This window comes from Lacerta agilis, chromosome 2 (genome assembly GCF_009819535.1).
Source record: "Lacerta agilis isolate rLacAgi1 chromosome 2, rLacAgi1.pri, whole genome shotgun sequence".
In the NCBI taxonomy this organism is placed as follows: Eukaryota; Metazoa; Chordata; class Lepidosauria; order Squamata; family Lacertidae; genus Lacerta; species Lacerta agilis.
This window is the reverse complement of record NC_046313.1, coordinates 79526206-79547152: the sequence shown is the minus strand read 5'-3', so window position 1 is coordinate 79547152 and position 20947 is coordinate 79526206. Positions and strand designations below refer to the sequence as shown.

Genomic DNA, 20947 nt, shown 5'->3' with positions numbered 1-20947 from the left:
AAAAATGATCAAGAAGAAGAAGGTCAGCATAATTTCCCTCAGTGATTTGGCACTTATGTTGTATGTGGGATTGTTCAGTAGGTCTTGCTAAACAGTATTTAGAGAAATTGTGCAAATATGGGCACAGATCACAGAATCAGTTTTATCTGAAATAATAGTTGGCAATGTCTCCATACAAATTGTTCTTCTCATCTATTTGTATTTGTTACAAAACATATTCATACGTTACCAAAACACATACTGCAATTGCAGCCTAATTTCTAATATGTGCTTTAATGTCTCTGACACCCTCCACACCAAAGTGCTCTGAAGTATAATGCAGAATAGCCAAGGGCAGTACCACCAAGTACATTCTCAAGTAAAAATACCATTGCAGCATTACCAGTTTTCCTGAACTATTCTCTGCTGGCAATTCATTTTCAGACATGTTTAAACTACATGCAAGCACTCTGTTTCTGTTCTCAGTAATCTTTGGGAATCAAAATGAACTTTGAAAAAATAGGGACTAACAAATTTATTATAGCAGAGCCCTTTGTAGACTACACTCCACTTCATAATATTAAATTTGTTAGGTCTTTAAAAGAGTCAAAGGACTCTGTTTTTGCCACAACACACTAAATGGTTATCCAATGCAGGTTGAAAGTGAAGACAAAAGCTTTTGTCTATTTCTTATGCTTACCTTATACCAATTTTTTCCTCATGAAATTATCTGCACAGCAAGGCAAGTGAAGAAAAGAAAAGATCCATATATAGTCATGTATACTTCTTCTAAGTTTCACCATGGTACCTTATGATATGGAAGAAAGTCCATATTCACATTAAGCAGGCTGTTTAAGAAAAATCAAAGCACAATGGAGTTTCATCTAATAAAGCAAACCCACCACCTTTGTTTCTCCGACTTTCGACTTGCCATGTCAGACAACAGGTCCGAAGACTTGCACACCAGAGTCACTTCATGCTTCAGATTCTCGTTTCTTCTTTCCATCTTCTCCCAAATCGCTGTCTTCTGACTGACTACTGCTAAGGACTACAAATTGTCCCTCCCCAGTGCTCTGGTTGGATCTACTAGAAGCAGCTATTAGCCGGCTTTGCTCTTCCAAATCCTGAAAGAAAGCATCCACTTTTAAATGGGACTTTCCATTGTAATTGCATTTATACAGTTTTATGCTGTTGAAACACTTGGAATACCAGTGTAGATTTTGTAGATTTTGATCACCACATAACCCAAAAGGTATTACAGAGCTGGAAAAGGTGCAGAAAGGGTAGCCTACAAAGGAAGTTTACAACAATGTGAGATTTTTGTTTTACAGAAAAGGTGAACAAGGGAAGTAAGGGAAGATATGATACGGTTTTATAAAATTATGCATTGTATGGTGAAAGTGATTATATTAGAATCTGGAAATGCATGGTAAAAATTAAGAAGTCCCAAGAAGGCTTGTAACTCTGACTTGCTCTTTGGGTCTGGGGCATCGCAAATGGCGTGCACTTTGTCCTCTGCTGGATGCAGGCCGTCCGCGTCAACCCGGAACCCCAGGAAATCCACACTGCTAACTCCCAACAGGCACTTTTTCTGCTTTACTTTAAGTCCTGCTGCCTGGAAGCATTGGAGCACTGTCCGTAATCTGGCGGTAAAGTCCTCTTTTGATGATGCGGCAATCAGCACATCATCGAAAAACGGTGTGACTCTGGGGATGCCTTTAAGGAGACGGTCCATTAGGCTCTGAAATAACCCTGGGGCCACGCAAACTCCAAACTGTAGGCATTTGACCCTGAAAGCACCCCTGTGAGTCACGATTGTCTGGGCGTCTGCGGTGGCCTCATCAACGGGCAGCTGCTGATAAGCTTGCGCTAAATCTAACTTCCCGAAAATCTTGGCCCCAGCCAGGGTCGCTAACACGTGGTTCACTACTGGAACCGGGTATGCGTGGTCCTGTAAGGCCCGGTTCAGGGTGCATTTGTAATCACCACAAATACGGACTGAGCCATCCGGCTTAACCGGTGTGACAATTGGGGTTTCCCAGGTTCCCGAATCTACCGGCTCTAAGACCCCTTGTGCGACTAAGCGATCAAGCTCCTCATCAATCCTGGGTTTCAGTGCAAACGGGACTCTACGGGCCTTGACCTGGATGGGTTGCACTGTGGGGTTCAGCCGTAGGGAAATCGGGGGTCCGTTGTACAGGCCCAGGGTTCCATCAAAGACTGATGGAAACTCCTGGCAGATTGATTCGAATTCTGCCCCTGGGGAAATCTGATTAAGCCCTGAAATGCTTAAGCCTAATGGCCCGAACCATGCTAGGCCTAGAAGGCTAGTGAATGGGCCTTTAGTTATGATGAGGTTCAAATTCTTGGTGTACTTCTTAAACTGGACCTTGAAGGTGCCCATACCCTTTAGCTGTATTCTTTTCCTCTGGAAGTCCCGCAGCACTATGGGGGCCGGGCGGAGAGGAGGACCGCCGTCAGGACAAAGCTCTTTCAGAGTCTTAGCAGATATTATGGAGTAGTACATGGGGATCCCTCTATTGGGCCCCGGGGACGGAAGTTGCAGTACCCTGGCTGAAGAGGTGGACTGTAACTCCTCCTCTATGAAGGCCTCATGGACACGTTGCTTGGGTCGTGCTCCGGAGGTCTTGGAGCGGCAGACTCGACCAATGTGCCCAGTTTTCCCACAGCGGCGACATGTGGCATCCCGAAACCTGCATGTCCGCCGCTCGTGGTTTTCTCCGCAGCTGGCGCAGGTCCCTTGAGGTGCGTCAGATGATCGCTGGTTCAACAATGTGCTCGTAGCTTGGGAGCTGTGTTGTCGGTCGGATCTGTCCGAAGCTCGGTGGACATCCTCATTGTGGGAATCTACAGAAGATGACTGGTCTCGCTGTATGCGGTGAGTTCTCACTTTGGCATGAAGGCTGTAGGCCGCCTCATGGGCATTATCCTTCTCAAAGGCTGTGGCCATATTTATTGCTTCCATCATTGTGATGTCATCTTTTGCCAGCAGCTTGCGGCGGAGATGGCTGTCTCGCACGCCAGTGATGAATCTTTCGAGAAGTCGTTCCTCGATGTCAGTAAATTGGCAATACATCGCAATTGCCCGGAGCGCGGTGATGTATTCACTCACTGACTCTTGCGCTTGTTGCACTCTGTGCGCCAAGTCATAGCGGCGGTGGTTCTTAGTTGGCTGAGGTGCGAGGTGTCTTGTCATAGCATGTGTCAGCTCATCGAAAGTGCAGGCCTCTATGTCCCTGGGTGCCATCAGACCTTCCAGTAGTGATGGCGGAACTTCCCAGCACTGTCAATAGCACATCCACCTTGTCTGCCTCCCTAGTGAAGCCTTGTAGTCGGACGTAGCTCCTTATTCGGCGGAGCCACTGTGGCCATTCTGCAGGATGGCTCATATCGAAGTCCGGTGGCGGCCGACTATGACTGGTGGCCATCCTCAGACCTGAAGTAGTCGCTTGTGCGATTATGGGTGGTTGCGAAGACGCGGCAGGCACGGTCTCGTTTCCGGGGCTTCGCAGGTGGCTGTGCTGCGTTGCAGTCTCAAGCCTCTGGTATCTAGCGAGAGCTCATGTATCCAATCCTCGTCACCAATATTAAATATTCAGGAAAAGTCAGAAGCCCAATGTAACTGCGTTTATTCAACAGCTCACTCCCATATTAAACAAGAACACACTCTGAAAGCCCCAACAAGAACTGCCAGTTGGCAGTTGACAGAGCTTGCCATTAGAACTTTCATCCACCTACGCTTCTACGATTGGTTAGAATCATAACATGTGTTAAACCCAATACATAACAGTCATCCAATGAAGTTGAATAGTGGAAGATTCAGGAAGCACTTCTTTGCACAATGCACAGCTAAAACTATGGCATTTGCTACCACATGATATGCAGTAGCCACCAACTTGGATTACTTTAAAAGGAGATTGGACAAATTTATGGAATATAAGGCTATTGATGGCTGCTAGTCATGATGGCTGCATACTACCTCCAGGATCAGTGACACCATGGCCCAGATTCAAGGGCTCTTAAGCGTTAGCAGAAGCCACTGCCAGGGTTCCCTTGAGAGCTTTCCCTGCCTCCTTTCACTGTGCCTCCCTCAAATCCACTCCGGAGAGTCAGGAGAACTACTAGGAAACTTTATTGGGGGGGGGGGGAAGAGTGCGGAATGTTCTGTCTGGCAAGCCAAAATCAGAAGGGTATGACGCTGAATTTCTCACGTCTCTGAATACCAGCTGCAGGGAAACAATGAAGAGGGCTATTGCCATCATGTCTAGTTTGTGGGCTTCCCAGAGGTACAGTATCTGGCCAGAAACTGTGAGATAGGGTAGGCCTTTGGTCTAGGGCTATGTTCTTATGTATAATAGGCATACAAATAGTGCAATGATTTTCAACAATAAAAGACTAGAATTTTACTATGGTCACCAAACCACAAGTTATAAAACTGGACAATTCTTGGAAGACTCCAGGGCATGAAGACAACCAGCCTTCCCCACCGCTTGCCTTTTCTCCAGTAACTAGTTTTCAGTGCTTCTCAACACAGATGTTCTATGAATTCATCCAGTTCCCTTTTAAAGCCATCCAAGTCTGTGGTTATCAGCATATTTTCTGGCAGTGAACACTAAACCTTCATTATGTGTTACGTGAAGTAGTGCTTTCCCTTGCCTATCCTAATGTACTGCCATTAACTTCATTAGGTGAATTCAAACTCCAGTGTGAACAGGGAGAAAAATCTATCCACTTTCAGCTCTTCTGAAGGCCCAAGCTCATGAAAATTCTAAAGCTAAATTTTGTGGTTTAGTCATTAGAACAAATTGTTTTCTTGCATACAAGTTCTTTTCCAGGTAAAATTTTGGCAGACAACATACCTTTTCTATTTGTTTCTGTTTACTGAGTTCTTTTTGTTGTTTCTCTTTCACTCTATCCATTTCTTTCTGCTTTTCTGATGTTCTGCGATCCTGGAAAATTAAAAAAGGCACAGGACATTAATAATTGTTAAAGTAATTTACTACATCATAAATACTTGATGAAAAATTGCATTAGTATGTTATATATGTTCCATTGAAAGTTTCACTTCAGAGAACTGATGTATGTAGCAAATGTTTTTTAATAAATATCTGCTGCTGCCCTTCAAAATAGAGGAACTGCCTGCATGATTCTTCTGCACCATCAGATTACAGCAGAAAAGCAAAAAAACCACCAAACCAAACAATTTCTAGACTGGACACTGTTGGCAACACTACCAAATACAAGTTTGAAAAGGAATTTCCTGCCTACTTTGCAATGCTGCAAGTTTTTTGTTGCTTTTTAAAATGAAAGCTGAGCATCATTTCATAGTGACCACGTGTCACGAGTTAATAATACTTTAGAGGCAGATAGTCATGAAGCATTTTCTCAAAGGATATGGCTGGGCAGTGGGTAGGGATTTGTAAAGCAAAAAAAAGTGGGAAAGTGGTTTCAGGCAGCCTGTCTAGTCCTTAATTTGAGACAATAGCCTTTAAATGCTTAAGGAACTCTGTTCCTGTAAATACATTCCTATTCACTAGCTCAGGGTGGTTAAATGAGGAGTCACAAATGACACTTCTAATTTTGCTTTGAAGTTAATATGGTTTTTCTTCTCCAACTCTGACTTCTGTTTCAGTGTATCTGAAGAAGTGTGCATGCACATGAAAGCTCATACCAAGAACAAACTTAGTTGGTCTCTAAGGTGCTACTGGAAGGAATTTTTTATTTTTTTATTTTGTCCTGATAACTAGCAACTCATGCCAAATGCAATGCAGATCTGGATTGCTTTACTAAAGTGTTTGCTTACAGGTATCTGTAAAATATGGATGTTCCAAAAAAGTAAAAATTAGAATTTTTTTAAAAATCATAGAATAATTTGCAACTTGCATCAGAAAAGTTTCTGATGGCCTAAGGAGTGATCTACTTTAGCATCTTTATTTTATTTGTATTTAGTAAACAAAGCTAAAAAACTGTAATATATTTCCAATTGGCATCCATTCACTGTTAAGAAAGAACTTATGAAACAGAAATGTTTCTCCAGAAAAAAAAGCACTGGAAGAAATGCAGGCCCATAGCACATTTAAGAAGAAACTGATTAACAGAACATGCTAGAAATGGTTAATAGGCAAAATATATTGTGTTACTGAAGATGCCTAAACTGATGGCCTTCAGGTTCCTTTCAGCTCATTAATTCTGTGGTGCCAACAGAATGCATACATATTTTACATCAAATGAAAATCTTACCAATTCAGCATGAAATGCAATCTGTTTTGCAAGTCCCACAGAGTCACAAATCTAAATGGGATGAAAAAAAGGAACACACAGTCAGTAAACATGATCAACTGTGACCATCTTTAAATATATAATTAAATCACATTGCTGCAAGTATAGAATAGTTTAGCATACTGTAGAACTTAGCCGGAGCATGATAAATACCTTTTCCCCTTCATTATTTGATTCGAATATATAGCAGACTGAAGTTGGTCTACTGTCTGCTCTCCCTGCTGAAGTCCGAAGCACAAATCCAAAAAGGCGTTTGTTTTCCTGGTGTGTGGCATACAGAACTACATTTGGCAACGGAAACTGTTGAGGAAAAAAATGATAGAACTTTAAAGCTCATTGAATACCAGATAAACATATTTAATGTTAGTTGCTGGGCCTGATGGGAGTTGTAGTTCAGCAACATCTGGAAGCCAGTGGTCCCCCAGATCTGATTTATAGGCAAGGAAATACATGCTTAGCACCAGGCATACCATGTACTTTGCAACTGCTGTTGTAACTTATAAGTGTTACAAGTTACAAATGCTGGTGTAAATGTGACACTACTGAACGGATGTTATATGATAAATATGTGGAACCTGAACCTGTTAAGTTGTGATAAAAGTACACATAGTAAATGGAAGTTAAGCTTGGGTGCAACTTATAATTGACAGAAAACAGAGAATGTACTGATGTATCATGAAGCATGTTTCTATACCTGCTTTGATTTTAGTAACTCACCCTGAGTCTTGTAACTTGCGTCTGAGGATCAATTAACCTAGAAGTGTTAATTTAAGAAACTATAAGTTATGATACAAAGAAAAAGAGAACTGTATTTAAACACTTGACAAATGTGCTGGTTTGGAATGAGAATACTTACTTTAAACAATCACATGTGACCAACAAATGTGATTCTGTCATTCTGAAAATGTTGTGTATAGCTCGAGCTGCTAGTATTTGGCGCATTGTTTCATAAACAACATCAGGACTTTCATCCGACTTCACCTCCATGGATCCAAGGAATCTTACAATAAATAACTGATGTAGGATAGAATCTGGAGCAAGCACATATTAAACAAAATGATATGAACAACGTCTGGGCTTTCTAGAAAACCAGTGGCCTTGGCCTAACAGAATAACAATAATAACACTGCTCCAATTTTCATACATTTAATTCAAATTTCAATTACTTTAAAAGGATATAGCAAATCTAAGCTTTCCCCAATCTAAGGACAAGAAAAGGCGCTGTCAAATGAAAGTTGTGTTTCCTTGCCTTTGGAGATGTGGACAGGAGTGTATAAGTACAAGATTGACATAGGTTAAACAGGACATGAGATTCTCCATCTTGAACCTTGCTTGACCTTGGTACAAGCCTGATGCTGGCCTCATCTCGGGAAATATTTCATACCTTGCAAATCAAGCTGCTAGCAAAGTCTATTCAAACTCCTGAATGGAGGCCTTCAAGTTAATGGTATAGGACGCAGACAAACAGATGGTTCAGTTAATTCCTCACCATCAAGTCTTTCACCCTTTTGTCAAGCAAACAGGATGGCCAGTTTTCAGTTATTTTCTCCTTAGGATGAACAAGGTGTGAAATGGACAGAAATACTGGGAGAAAGACAGGAATTTCTAGTCTCAAAGCCCACCCCACTTCCCTACCAGGAGGCATCAGCTATGAAAATTACTAAAACTCCAACTAGGAACTGTTTAATTCTGTTCAGGCTCAATTGCAAAAGTGTCTGCCAACACTTTTCATCAACAGATTTAGAAGGAGGAGGAGAGGGCTACAGAGATTATAATTAAATACATCTTCAATTTAAGTACAGTTTTGCTCTACCTTCTGTTTCTGATTTGGTTCCTCCAGATTCTCCAAATGGATTTGTTCGTCTGTCAATAAAAAATAAAATAAAAGTGATTCTTGCACACTGAAACCCAATAATCTAATTCTGTATTATAACAAAGCAAGGATCAAGATTTTAAGATCATGTGAGGATACATGCAGCAATGGGTTTCACAACACAGGATTATTTAAGATCTATTCTACTGAAGAACTGCTGCACTTCAGTAAAAATCAAGTGAAAAGATCAGTAGCTTGGAGTACCACCCCAATGTTTTACCTAGAAGATCAAAAGCAACCCATGAGAAACTTTTATGTACCTCAATTCTAGTCTGGCAAGTTAGCTAATTTTCTTTCACTTGAAAAATACAATGCAAGATTGCAAGTTGCAAAGACAGCAAAAGGTAATATTCTCCAATCAAGAATGCATACCATCTCATTTGTTTATTTGTTATACAGTGGTACCCCGCAAGACGAATGCCTCGCACAACGAAAAACTCGCAAAACGAAAGGGTTTTGCGAGTTTTTAGTTGACTCGCGAGACGAATTCGTCTATGGCTGTTTTTCGCAAGACGAATTCGTCTGGCGAGGTACCACTGTGAGCCACCGGAGCCGCGTTTTAAGGCTGCAGCGAGTGCTGCAGCTTTAAAACGCGGCATCGCGCCATAGCTAAAAAGGCTTACCTTTTGGCTCCGGTGTGTGTGTGGGGGGTGTTTTCCGCGTCGCGTCCGCCATTTTGGATCGACTCAGACATGCGCAGTCGATCCAAAATGGCGGGCGCGACGCGGAAAACACCCCCCCACACAACGAAGCCAAAAGGTAAGCCCTCCCGACCGGCACGGCGCCGCGTTTTAAGGCTCCAGCGAGCGCTACAGCTTTAAAACGCGGCGTCGCGCCGCAGCTAAAAAGGCTTACCTTTTGGCTCCGGTGTGTGTGGGGGGGTGTTTTCCGCGTCGCGCCCGCCATTTTGGATCGACTGCGCATGTCTGAGTCGATCCAAAATGGCGGACGCGACGCAGAAAACACCCCCACCACCACCGGAGCCAAAAGGTAAGCCTTTTTAGCTGCGGCGCGACGCCGCGTTTTAAAGCTGCAGCGCTCGCCAGAGCCTTAAAACGCGGCGCCGTGCCGGTCGGGAGGGGCGCGGCTTACCTTTTGGCTCCGGTGGGGGGGGGTTTTCCGCGTCGCGTCCGCCATTTTGGATCGACTGCGCATGTCTGAGTCGATCCAAAATGGCGGACGCGACTCGGGAACCCCCCCCCCACCGGAGCCAAAAGGTAAGCCTTTTTAGCTACGGCGCATTTTAAAGCTGCAGCGGGCGAACAGTTCGCTCGCTGCAGCCTTAAAATGCGGCGCCGCGCGGCTCCGGTGCCGGCCGGCGCCCCTTCCGACCGGCGCTCCCTGACTTTTTTCCCATAGGAACGCATTAATTAAATTTTAATGCGTTCCTATGGGAAACGGTGCCTCGCAAGACGAAATTTCCGCAAGACGAAAAGTCTTGCGGAACGAATTAATTTCGTCTTGCGAGGTACCACTGTACTATTCAGTTATAAATGACTACCATTTAAAATACAGCTCTCTGAAAGCATTAATTGGACTTGTCTTAAGAGAAACATGGACTACACATGGCTATCAGTAGACGTATCATTAACTTGTAGAATTATACTTGTGAAAATTCTCTAGGCTTCTAGTGTGTATCACAGGCAAATGAAAAACTTTAACGAAACTTAAAAATTGGGTCTTAAGAAGGTCGTAAAACAGAATATTTTGTCAATAATACTTTTGAATATAGTGGGTGGTATTCAACTAAGTTTTACTAAGATTAAATTTACTGAAATTAATAGGCCCAACTTAGTCATATTCACTAATTTCAGTGGGTCTACTCTAAGTAAAACTTAGCTGAATACCACCCAATTGTTGTATAACACATTCAGAGCTTATGTGTTCACAATAGTAGGGGGAAAAGAGAAAGAGAGCAACTTTCGCTATGTTAATTTTAAACAGGAGCCCCATAAACAAATAAGCAGCAAATTATTGGTTATCTCAGTTAAGTTGTGTTGCCAATTTATTTAAAGCAGTTTCTCGGGAAACTTTAAAAACTGCTGTCTTTTCATGGATAGGAATCACTAGAATGAATTTTCTGACTGGAGTTTCCAAGTGCCATTCAGAATTACAACCAGAATGCATCTGCTCAACAGAACTAAATGTACCTGAATACTGGCCTTCAGCTTTGGGATCAGAACTAATTGAAGTCTGAGACATTTTCAGCATACTTCAAGAAATTCATTCAGTTTAGCAATGATCACTCAGTTCTGGACATTTCACTGAAATAGCTTGTGTCTCCATCAGAGCAAAGCTCAAGAAACTGAGCTTCATTACACCTTGGTAGTGGTGTTCAAATGAGTTCTTGGCAACTTTGTATCACAGACATTTTATTTCAAATATTAAATATGAATTCACATTTCTTCTGCCAACAGTTCTCTTTGAGTCAGTTCTCTACCTGTTTTAAACTTTTCTTAGTGGTAACTGAAGTTCACTCATTTCTTCAGCTCACAAAAATCCCATACATCAATCCAAGACATAACTGTCTCAGTCAGCACTTGGGTGTCCCATTATCTATCACGAGGGTGTCTAAGGCACCACATGAAGTAGAAAACAGTGGTTCTACTCATGTTGTAATTTCTGTCCAGAGTAAAAGAGTCCTAGCACATTTGCAGAGCCATAAGACATAAGACAGAAGTCAGATACTGCCTGCTCCTGTTTTAGCTTTAAAGCTTCTCTATCACTTTCCTCATTCTCCATTAAGACTAGTCTTCATGTTACAAAACTGCATTTATTGGAGCCTTGTAGATTTACTGTAGGTACTGAATGCTGCTTCATTTTTCATATACCGGTATGTAAAAACATAAATTTCTTCTCTGATAAAAAGCAAATGCTTAAAATATTCAAATTTAAAATAAAATTATTAATATTGGGGATAGGTAAGAAAAATATATCTTTAAAAACTGTCAAAATTTATCTTCCTAGGAGATGTGACCGTAGAAGCCTAGATCATTTTCACTAGCCTTTTGAAGCTTAGGATGACAGTCATCAGTCTGCCATCACCACCTGGAGGCAGGGCTACCACATTTCTCTTGAGTTTCCAAAAGGAAATGCCCAAGTGCTGGGGCAAGCAAGCAGTCGGAAAGGAAAATACCTTTTTTTAAAAATAAAAAAACCCCAAACAGGTTAAAGTTTGCTCAGAAGAAATCTGCTACAAGAATTAAGACACTGCACATAGAGGTTCAAGCACACCCTTTTCCATTTGTGCATTATTTTGATTTTGCATCTCTTCTCTTATAGATCTGGCAATCCTAGCCCTTAAAGGACTAAGCCAGAGGCTGTGGAACCAGACACTTTCAGAAGCCAGCCCCCTGTCCCTACATGCATGCATTCCTCACAGAGTTTTAAACAGGTAATGGCGATATCAGCATACACCTTAATAGTGACTACATGCTATTCTGGTTTCACTCTTAACCAAAGATTTGGTATTTGCTTCAAGCCCTTAAACTTAAAACCTAATTAAAAGCAAGCCCTATTTAGGACTAAACATAGTTAAAGCTGATGAAAGTACTTGATGGTAGACTGAAAGCATACAGCCATGGTGGGAGACAGCAAGCTATCCCACAGCATGCTCCTCATCCCATTAATGTAGCACTCAATATGTCTTATTGTCTGCAATTTGGTTTCCCCATTTTAAATTGCTGTAATATGTATACTGTATATACAGTATATACTGTAATATGTATATGTATACTGCTGCTGTTGATGCTCCTGTGAGTGCTTGGGAAGACTGTTCCCTCCTCCGGCCAACTCCATCGGGCCTACACTCATCACCACATCTTACGAGGCGCCGAGAAAGGCTCTTGGTCTGTAATGTACTAGTGTTTGTATATTTTTACATTGCAATTTAGCCAAAGCAAATTCCAAGTATGTTGGAAAATGTACTTGGCCAATAAAATTATTCCTAATAAATTATTCCCAATTATTGTAAATCAGCAGCATTTGCTTCAGTTGTGTTTTGGCACTTGTACATCCTTTGTTGCTCTTATCTTACCTGCCTGCCTGCCCTGAGGATTTTGCTTGGCCAGGTTGATCTTCACTTACTGGAGAAATAATGTCAAATTGTATAGGAGTGTCAGGAGCAACAAGAGAGTCCAAGGAAAGAGCTGATAGAGATGCTGAATCAGATCCCAAAGACCCAGTGCTGCTAGTACGAGTCGTGGGAGGACGAGCCTGTCTAAAAAAAACATAAAACCACACAAGTAAGAACAAAAGGAATTGTCTCAAGCTATACAATGTTTTATGTTTCAGTGGATTCTGAGGAAATCCCTAGTCATCATCAATAATCACTTCCTTTCCACTTACCAATCTGAAACTACCTGCCAGTCATCCCACTTCAGGTCAGTATGATGGTCTTAAATAAAGTTTCAGGATCACGGAAACACCCTAAATCAGGATTGCCAATGCAGTTCCCTCCAGATACTGGACTACAGAATGGTCATGAAGAATAATAAGCAAGGGCCTAAATAAGATACAGTAATGTGATAATCCCTCAGATCATGTCCAGGTCAAACAGGCTGTTAAAGTGACATACGTACAACATCCATTCCATCAAGATGTAAGAGAAGTATAAAGATAGGACTGCAGCTCCCTTCCATTAGCTCTGCTAAAAGACAAGGAACTTGATACTTCTCTCCAAATGTTCCCATTCCTATTGTTCTCTACAATATCTCTGTAACTTAAGAATTAGTGCCCAAGCTTGTTTTTTAAAGAAATTAACTGCAGCTGGAACTCAATATTATGAGAGATACCCCACATGCCATTCTTCCAAATAGTACCTACTAATACATCAGGAACAATTAACAAGACAATTGGAAACATTAACCCCATCAGCAAAGAAGCAATAGTGAAATGACTAAATTGTTAAGATACAGTTTGCAAGGAAAATTAATTGACACTCTGTCTTAGCCTAACTTCCAGACTTGCTAGAAGGGAAATACAAAGCGGAAGGGGAAGAACATCCCAAACCTTGTATGCTAGGACAGTTTTAGAAAGAGCCAAGTCAACAAACTTCACAAATCCAAATTGATACTCAGACAAATCAGAGAATTTAGATTATCAGCAAGCTCTCCCTAAAGCAATAGGAGCCACTTCTGCAATAAGAGACCATCAATGAAATGTTTTTACAAAGCTGACTTTGAGAGGAAATGCATGGCAATTCATTGCAAGCTTTAAGTAACCTTCAGTAATATTTTAAAACAACCCCAAATAACCATCCAAACTTCACTGGCTCCTGAAGGAATAACCATGACTGACCGAACATAATCTTTAAACATAGAATCATAGAGCTGGAAGAGACCACAAGGGCCATCCAGTCCAACCCCCTGCCAAGCAGGAAACACTATCAAAGCATTCCTGTTTTACAACTTACACAGCTGGTCTCATGCTCTCATGTCTCTGCTGGAAGGAAGGAGAGGGGGTAACAGCTTCTAAAGCCGACTGATTTACACGTGCAGCAATTTCCTATGTTTGCAGGGAGGGCGACAAAAAAGGAGTTTCCTTTCAGTTAAATTTGAATATATACTTCTCACTGGCAGTCATATAGAAGCTGTGTGCCAACTGTATTTTACCCTCTCAAAATTATTTTAATAAATAATTATATTTAAATCTTTACCTTGCTGCATTGTAAGCATTTTGGCAAATGCAGTAGACACATAAGGGTGCAAATGGCATATTTATATAATAAAGAGCCTTGCTGTACAAGAAAAGAATTCACATTTCAGAGGTGCTTCGCATATTTCTTTCCCCAAGAGTGATCTTTATAGTGAAATTGCAATTTATGAACATCTAAATGGCAGCATTTAGTATGCTTAGAAAGCAGTGTAAGTTGCTTTAAATTGTAAATGTAGGTTTAAACCTGAAGTTTCATACTCTGTACTAGAACTAATTTATAAAACACTCCTCTTAATTTCCCAGCACAGACTGGATTAGAAAATTTCATTAAAACACAAATTTAACTTTTCATTTATGTTTATAAATAAAATTTACTCTGACACTAGAAGACCAATAAATCACATTACCTCTGGGTTTTCACTTAGATAGATCTGTTTGGAGATGTTGTTTATTGTACATATCCACTGAAAAAGAAAGCCAAGAGGTGCAACTAAGTTTAAAATAGTGCAAAATCTTCTTCCACATTTTTCACTACATTTTCTCCATGTAATTTGTTTCCACATGTTCATATTTAACGTCTGAAGCAGCTTATTTTTCAGGGAGTTTAAAGATGTGATTCATCTGACCACATGGGGGCAACAGTGGAAAGTTTAATCACAGGAAACCAACAGTAGAGATTCCAGATAATGCCATTTTTAAAATAAAAATTATTGGGCAAGCTGTTCATACCTGGTCAAAAGTACAAAGAATTCCTTACAATAACCTATTGAGAATACTCATTTCAGATGTTCATAATGGTACACAGAATAAGACTAATAATAAGGTGAAGAATTTACCTGTTGTAGAATTAAAGACCCCTGGACCATCGGCCAATAGAGGGGCTCTGGCCACTTATGACTATTAAGCACCCAATTCTGATATTTGCCCAATTTCATCAACATTAATGTGAAACTGCCAGCATAATGTCATGACACATTACCTGATTAATAGCAAGCAATTGCACACTGGGGCAGTAAGGGGAATCGGAAGCTGCAGTCAGTTAAGTTCCAACCAATAAAGGCCAGTTTGTTCACCCCCCCCCCAAAAAAATGGGGGGGCTGGTTTGTTCAGCATTTCATTATTTTCATATTTGAACAATGGTTCCTCCTTACTACACTGACAGCTGTACAAGCCTTTTCTCCTACTTTTGAGTTTTTTGGTGCTTCGACATAGTGGCAACCCCCCCTATAAAGAGGCATTACTGGAACCTACACTTTTGTCATTTAGGTCCTAGGTGAAAATTCATCTTGTAACAATAATAATAATAATAATAATAATAATAATAATAATAATAATAATAATAATAATAATAATAATAATAATAATAATAATTTATTTATACCCCGCCCATCTGGCTGGGTTTCCCCGGCCACTCTGGGCGGCTTTCAACCGAGTATTAAAAACAACACAGCATCAAACATTAAAAACTTCCCTAAACAGGGCTGCCTTCAGTTGTCTTTTAGAAATAAAATAGTTGCTTAATGCCTTAACATCTGCTGGGAGGGCATTCCACAGGGCAGGCGCCACTACCAAGAAGGCCCTCTGCCTGATTCCCTGTAACCTCACTTCTCGCAGCGAGGGAACTGCCAGAAGGCCCTCGGTGCTGGACCTCTGTGTCTGGGCTGGATAATGGGGGTGAAGACGCTCCTTCAGGTATACAGAGCTGAGGCAGTTTAGGGCTTTAAAGGTCAGCACCAACACTTTGAATTGTGCTCGGAAATGTACTGGGAGCCAATGAAGATCTTTCAGGACCAGTGTTATATGGTCTCGGCGGCCACTCCCAGTCACCAGTCTAGCTGTGGCATTCTGGAGTAATTGCAGTTTCCGAGTCACCTTCAAATGTAGCCCCACATAGAGCGCATTGCAGTAGTCCAAGCAGGCGATATAACCTGCGTACCAGATGGAGCTGGTAGACAGCTGCCCTGGACACAGAATTAACCTGTGCCTCCATGGACAGCTGTGAGTCCAAAATGACTCCCATGCTCCGCACCTGGTCCTTCAGGGGCTCAGTTACCCCATTCAGGATCAGGGAGTCCTCCATATCAGCCCACCCCGTCCCCCAAGAACAGTACTTATGTCTTGTCAGGATTCAACCTCAATCCGTTAGCTGCCAATCTTGTTGCCCAGGCTTTTCTTGGATTGCTTGGAATTTGGTTGGTTCTGGAAGCACTGGTGGAGGATGAGGAGTGCGGGGGAAGCACACCGCCCACAGCAGCGCAATCCCGGTGGGGTGCCATCGCGGCTCCCCCCCGCGCTAGGCACCACACCCCTGCAGGCAATGCGCCCTGCCCCTGGGACACATGCCAGCCCCAGCCCCACCTGCTCTCCGCCCACCGGTGCTGGAGCATGAAGCTCCAACAGTCTGGAAGTGAGAATTCCAGTTATGACTCTCTGTGTACTTTTGATGATGCCGTCTTTTTATCTGCTTTAATAAGGTGTGCTGAATTGGTTTCACTGTGGTGGTGTTTCACTGTGTACTGTATTTTAACCTGCTCTAACTGAGGCCACAGTCAACTTTGTCAGATGCTCATCTCTTTAAGTCTTTGAAGCTCCACAAGACAATCTGTAATTTTAGCATCATTATTGTGCAGCAGCTTACCTCTTCATAATCTTTTCTGCTCTCTGCCTGAAGAATTGAAGACCTGGCAGAAAAGTAAGTAAAATGAACAGATTTAAATGTATTTCTCAAGGGAAATAGCACAACACAACACAACACAATATACAGGTAATATAATATAATATAATATAATATAATATAATATAATATAATATAATATAATATAATAGGAATTTTGATACTATTTAGGCAGTGTGTGTATTTCTTTACTAAATATAGAACTGACACTTTGCTGCTTTCTAAACTATAGATAAAACACTCCAGATAAAATACACTCCAGGTTTATTTTTCACATTTGGAAAGTTTATCTATGTGCTGTAGGGCTTACCAAGTCCCAGGGGTGAATAGCACATATCCAGCTGCGTCCATGAGCTAAGCAACTGAGACAGCCACTCACTGATACAAGGGAGGTAAAAGTCAGCAATCTTGAGGTGTCTATTTTAACAAGAATTTGGCCCTGCCTGGGATTGTGCAATACTGTCATCTCAGTAAAAGAACAGAGGTGGCAGGCAGGCAAGCTACAGATAATGAAGAGTTCAGTAGAAAATAATCTGGGGCTAGATAAACAAAAATAATTTTAACTAAGAATCTAAAATGGTAATATACCCAATATAAACATTTTTTTAATGAGCCTACTCCAAATAAAGCTTGAATACAGCACATCCTCATTTTTCGGACTACAAAATTTACTTAAGATTTCAGTACACAGAATGATATTAAGTCCTGATCAACTGATTTGATTTAATATAAACACTTTGGATTTTACTAGAAGTTTAACATGCCTGCCATTTTCTCCAATCTGGTGGACAAAAAATGAAGCCTCCCTCCCTTCTACCCACACCTTCTCTCTTTAATAATCCCCCCCAACCCAAAGTGCTTTCAAATTTCTCTCTAACAGCTGCATTAGCTAAAACAAAAGAAACAAAATACAAACTTTTTGCCATCAAAAGAGGTTATCTGAAAGCAGTATCTTCTGTCTTCACAATCCACAGCCATTACTGAACAGTTGTCTATATCCATAACAAGTCCTCCAGCTACATCACCTCTTGCCTGACTCATTAGGTTTCCACCCTGAGTGAAGTAAAATTGTCTGTCCCAGCTGGAAGACACCAGCCCCGTTTTGCTGAAATAAGAAAAGAGATTAACTTAATATTTTACTAGCGGGAGGCGAGCATGGGCAGGCATCTCCACACGGAAGAGCTTTCACAAATCCAAGGCCTGGTGTAAAATTCATATCATCATTTCCCAATCTAACGAGAGTGTGCGTGGCAGCTATTTTATCAGTCAAGTGCCTTTTACTAGCTTTGGTTGATAAGACAGTTTTGGTCATTCCTGGACTGATATAGCTGTGGCACTGTGGTTCTGACACTGGTAACCTCAATGCTGAATTATTACACTCTATGTAGAGGTTCCCTTGGGCTTAGTCTGGAAGCTGCAGCTGATATTGAAAGCAGCAGGTAGGTTGTTGATTCAAGGTTTTGCTTTTAGCAAGTTCTCAACTTGGGACCAGGTCACCAAGGAGACTGGATGACCCCATCTTGCCCTGCCAAGCAACTGTACTCCTGGAATGGGGCACTGATGAGTGTGCCACGTGCTCCAGAGATGCACTTAGTATGTACTAGAAACCAGGCTTCTAGTGTTGCAGCTCCAGCCCTCTGGAATAAGTTACCTGAAATTAGATAAGCTTCTTGGTATTTAAGGCACTATTAAAACATTTTTATTCAAGAATGCTTTCCCTGAAGTGTGGCCCAATCATGTTATGGAATATTAATGAAATAATTATAATAAATTATTTTATTGGTGTTCAGTTTTCTGACTCTGTAATCTTTTGTATCTTATCTTATTGTATACTACTTTAATACCTTTTGGCTGTGAAGCTGCTTATAAAACTGCAAATAAAGAAAATAAAAAGTCTCTACCACATTAAGACAGAAGCATATGCATTGCATTTCAACTTTGTAATCTAAGAATTTACTGGTATTCTAGCATAGTTCTTTTTGCAAGTTCTTCTATTAAATTGTCTGCATCACTTGCCACTAAATGTAAATGTAAGTATGTCATTTCAAAATAGTTTATTCAATATAGTGTTAGGGGAAAGATCAGAAAATTAAACCATTTCAAATACTTGGAAGACATAGGAAATACTTCTATTTTTAAATGCACATAGCAATAATTCAGGTCCTATAAACTAGCTTAGGCTGTTGCAATTCATACATAGAATGAGGAAATTGGTTCTTACTTTCTTGCATTAAGATAACCAGCTTTCCGAGTAAGGTGCCGCTGGACGGGAAATTTTGTAGGATCAGGATCTGGCAGGTACAATGGGTCACTGGCTGCCTCTAAGTCTCCTATAGTCTGCTGCATAGTCTCTACTTCATGATCCATTTCCCTACGAACACTAAAAAATTGGGCAAATGCTTTAGTTTAACTGTAATAAGTATTATTTTAAAAAGACATTAAACCATTCATTTTAAAAGAAAAAAGTTAACTTACTCCTGAACACTTGTCCCAATATTTGTTAAAAATTCTTCCAGCTGTTCAGAAAGATTTTCTGAGCCCATCTTAAAGAAGCTTATCTTTTAGAAAGGAGAATCAAATCATTTAACAATTAACATTTAGGTGTGTATAATGGAAATTAAGATTCTATTTTTAAAGAAACAAAAATATAACTACAGACGCAGAGCAGGATAATCAGTCACACTTTATGATTAAGTAAAGAGAAAACTGAGAAAAACACAACCCCTATAAGAGACTGTATTCACAATTTCTCCTAACTAAAAGAATAAAGGTAAAGGTACCCCTGACCATTAGGTCCAGTTGCGGATGACTCTGGGGTTGCGGCGCTCATCTCGCTCTATAGGCCGAGGGAGCTGGCGTTTGTTCGCAGATCCCCACTAATTATGAGGAAGAACTACTTCTATGCAGACTGTACAATGTTTTAACTTCTGTTTATATATGCCTTTATCTCCTCAAAAAGCTTAGACAGATTCAGTCTCCACAATTTATCTGCATGTAGGGAGTCTCCCCACACCTCACCAGTCACACTCAAGGACTTGTTCTGTCGATACTAAATTCAAATGGTGGCACAATGGTGGCACAAGGCAGTCCTACTTCTTCATGTACTGAATTTTCATGCAACTGGCATATTTATTTTTGAGGTTTTAATATTTTTAAATTGTTTTAAGCATCAACAGCACACCTAGACATAAATCCCAAGTACACTTATTATTTAACCAAAATAATTTTATGTACACATCTCATTTCACAGACATTCACCTGAGCTTGCATGTATCCTAACAAGGGTTCCAACATAGCAATTTTCTTCTTATACTGCAGAGTATTTAATGCACAGAAATAATGCATCATGGTCTGATGTTGTTTCTTCCGGGAAGTATATACATCTTCTGTAACCTCATATTTGACCTGAGGAGAAACAGAATTTCTGACTCAAGGCAGTGTATTGTGCCAATAAAAGAATTGTTTTACATGACATTTATTAAGTAACAACTCTATTTTTTATTAACGTGTTATGTTCACAAACAATGTCATATATAACTAAAGTAACACAATCCATAAAACAATTAAATTAATAAATTAAGCTCAACAGAGCAATAAAGCCAGTCCCAAGATCCAAAGCAAGATTAACCAAATCCTTCCAAAACCTTGGAGAACAAGAATGTTCTAAGTAGCCCATCAAGGATATGGCCACCTGTCCCTCAAGGAAGAACTAGTCCCCAGTGTCAGGCACAACCACCAAGAAGGCCCAGTGCCACCTCCACATACAGCAAGCAACACTCGCCAATGAGACAAGAAGGGCTCCCTCAGCCAATCTCACGAGCCCAGGCTGTTTGATATGGGTAAAGATGTTGCATCAAGTATGTAGGAGCCAAGTTGCGCAGAGCTTTGTATGTTAACATCAGCACCTTAAACTAGGCCTGGCAGCATATAGTGTTAGATAGGCTTCACTACAGAGCATGTGCACCAGCTCTCTTCTGATCTGCTTCATCACCAAAAGCTCAGTAGAAAACCAAGGCACAGTTTAGGCTCTTGAGTGTGAGGTGTTTAAGAGCAATCCTGCCAACTGCCTCCCCACCTCACCATTCAACAGCAAGACCAAGGCCTCAGCAGGAGCATCAGACATGTTAAAATCCCCCAGCAAATTCAGGAACTCATGAGAGTTCATAAGCCTCTAGGGGTGGATCATACTAATCAGTCCCCTCATACCTATAGAGGGGAATTGGGTGTCAAGTAAAACTACACTAGAAAAGTCCATCCATGAGAAGGGTATTAAGGACAACCACCCCAATCACAGAACCAGACAAGTCCACTGTGTGGCAAATCCAAGATCAACGATCACCTGCAATTGGGCCACTGTGTGAACAGGATGCTGGACTAGATGGACCACTGGCCTGATCCAGCAGGCTCTTCTTATGCTCTTATAACATAGTCCCATGGTTGTCATGGAGGCCATGAATTCCTGAGCT

The 20947-nt window shown here is 41.1% G+C and overlaps 1 protein-coding gene across 1 annotated transcript in view; it reads right to left on the bottom strand.

The window, feature by feature from the left end:
• Positions 1–254: 254 nt before the first annotated feature.
• The window catches only part of APPL1 (adaptor protein, phosphotyrosine interacting with PH domain and leucine zipper 1), a 32200-nt gene continuing 11507 nt past the window's right edge, over positions 255–20947 (bottom strand). The window contains exons 8-22 of the mRNA XM_033140963.1: positions 19740–19886; positions 18957–19039; positions 18703–18861; positions 17398–17586; positions 16446–16488; positions 14215–14271; positions 13566–13657; positions 12189–12371; positions 8093–8142; positions 7136–7310; positions 6997–7033; positions 6433–6579; positions 6241–6291; positions 4860–4949; positions 255–1103 (exon numbers count right to left, since the gene is read on the bottom strand). Of these exons, the coding sequence (XP_032996854.1) occupies positions 954–1103; positions 4860–4949; positions 6241–6291; positions 6433–6579; positions 6997–7033; positions 7136–7310; positions 8093–8142; positions 12189–12371; positions 13566–13657; positions 14215–14271; positions 16446–16488; positions 17398–17586; positions 18703–18861; positions 18957–19039; positions 19740–19886 (1653 nt within the window). The 3' untranslated portion in view covers positions 255–953. The remainder of the gene's footprint in view (positions 1104–4859; positions 4950–6240; positions 6292–6432; positions 6580–6996; positions 7034–7135; positions 7311–8092; positions 8143–12188; positions 12372–13565; positions 13658–14214; positions 14272–16445; positions 16489–17397; positions 17587–18702; positions 18862–18956; positions 19040–19739; positions 19887–20947) is intronic.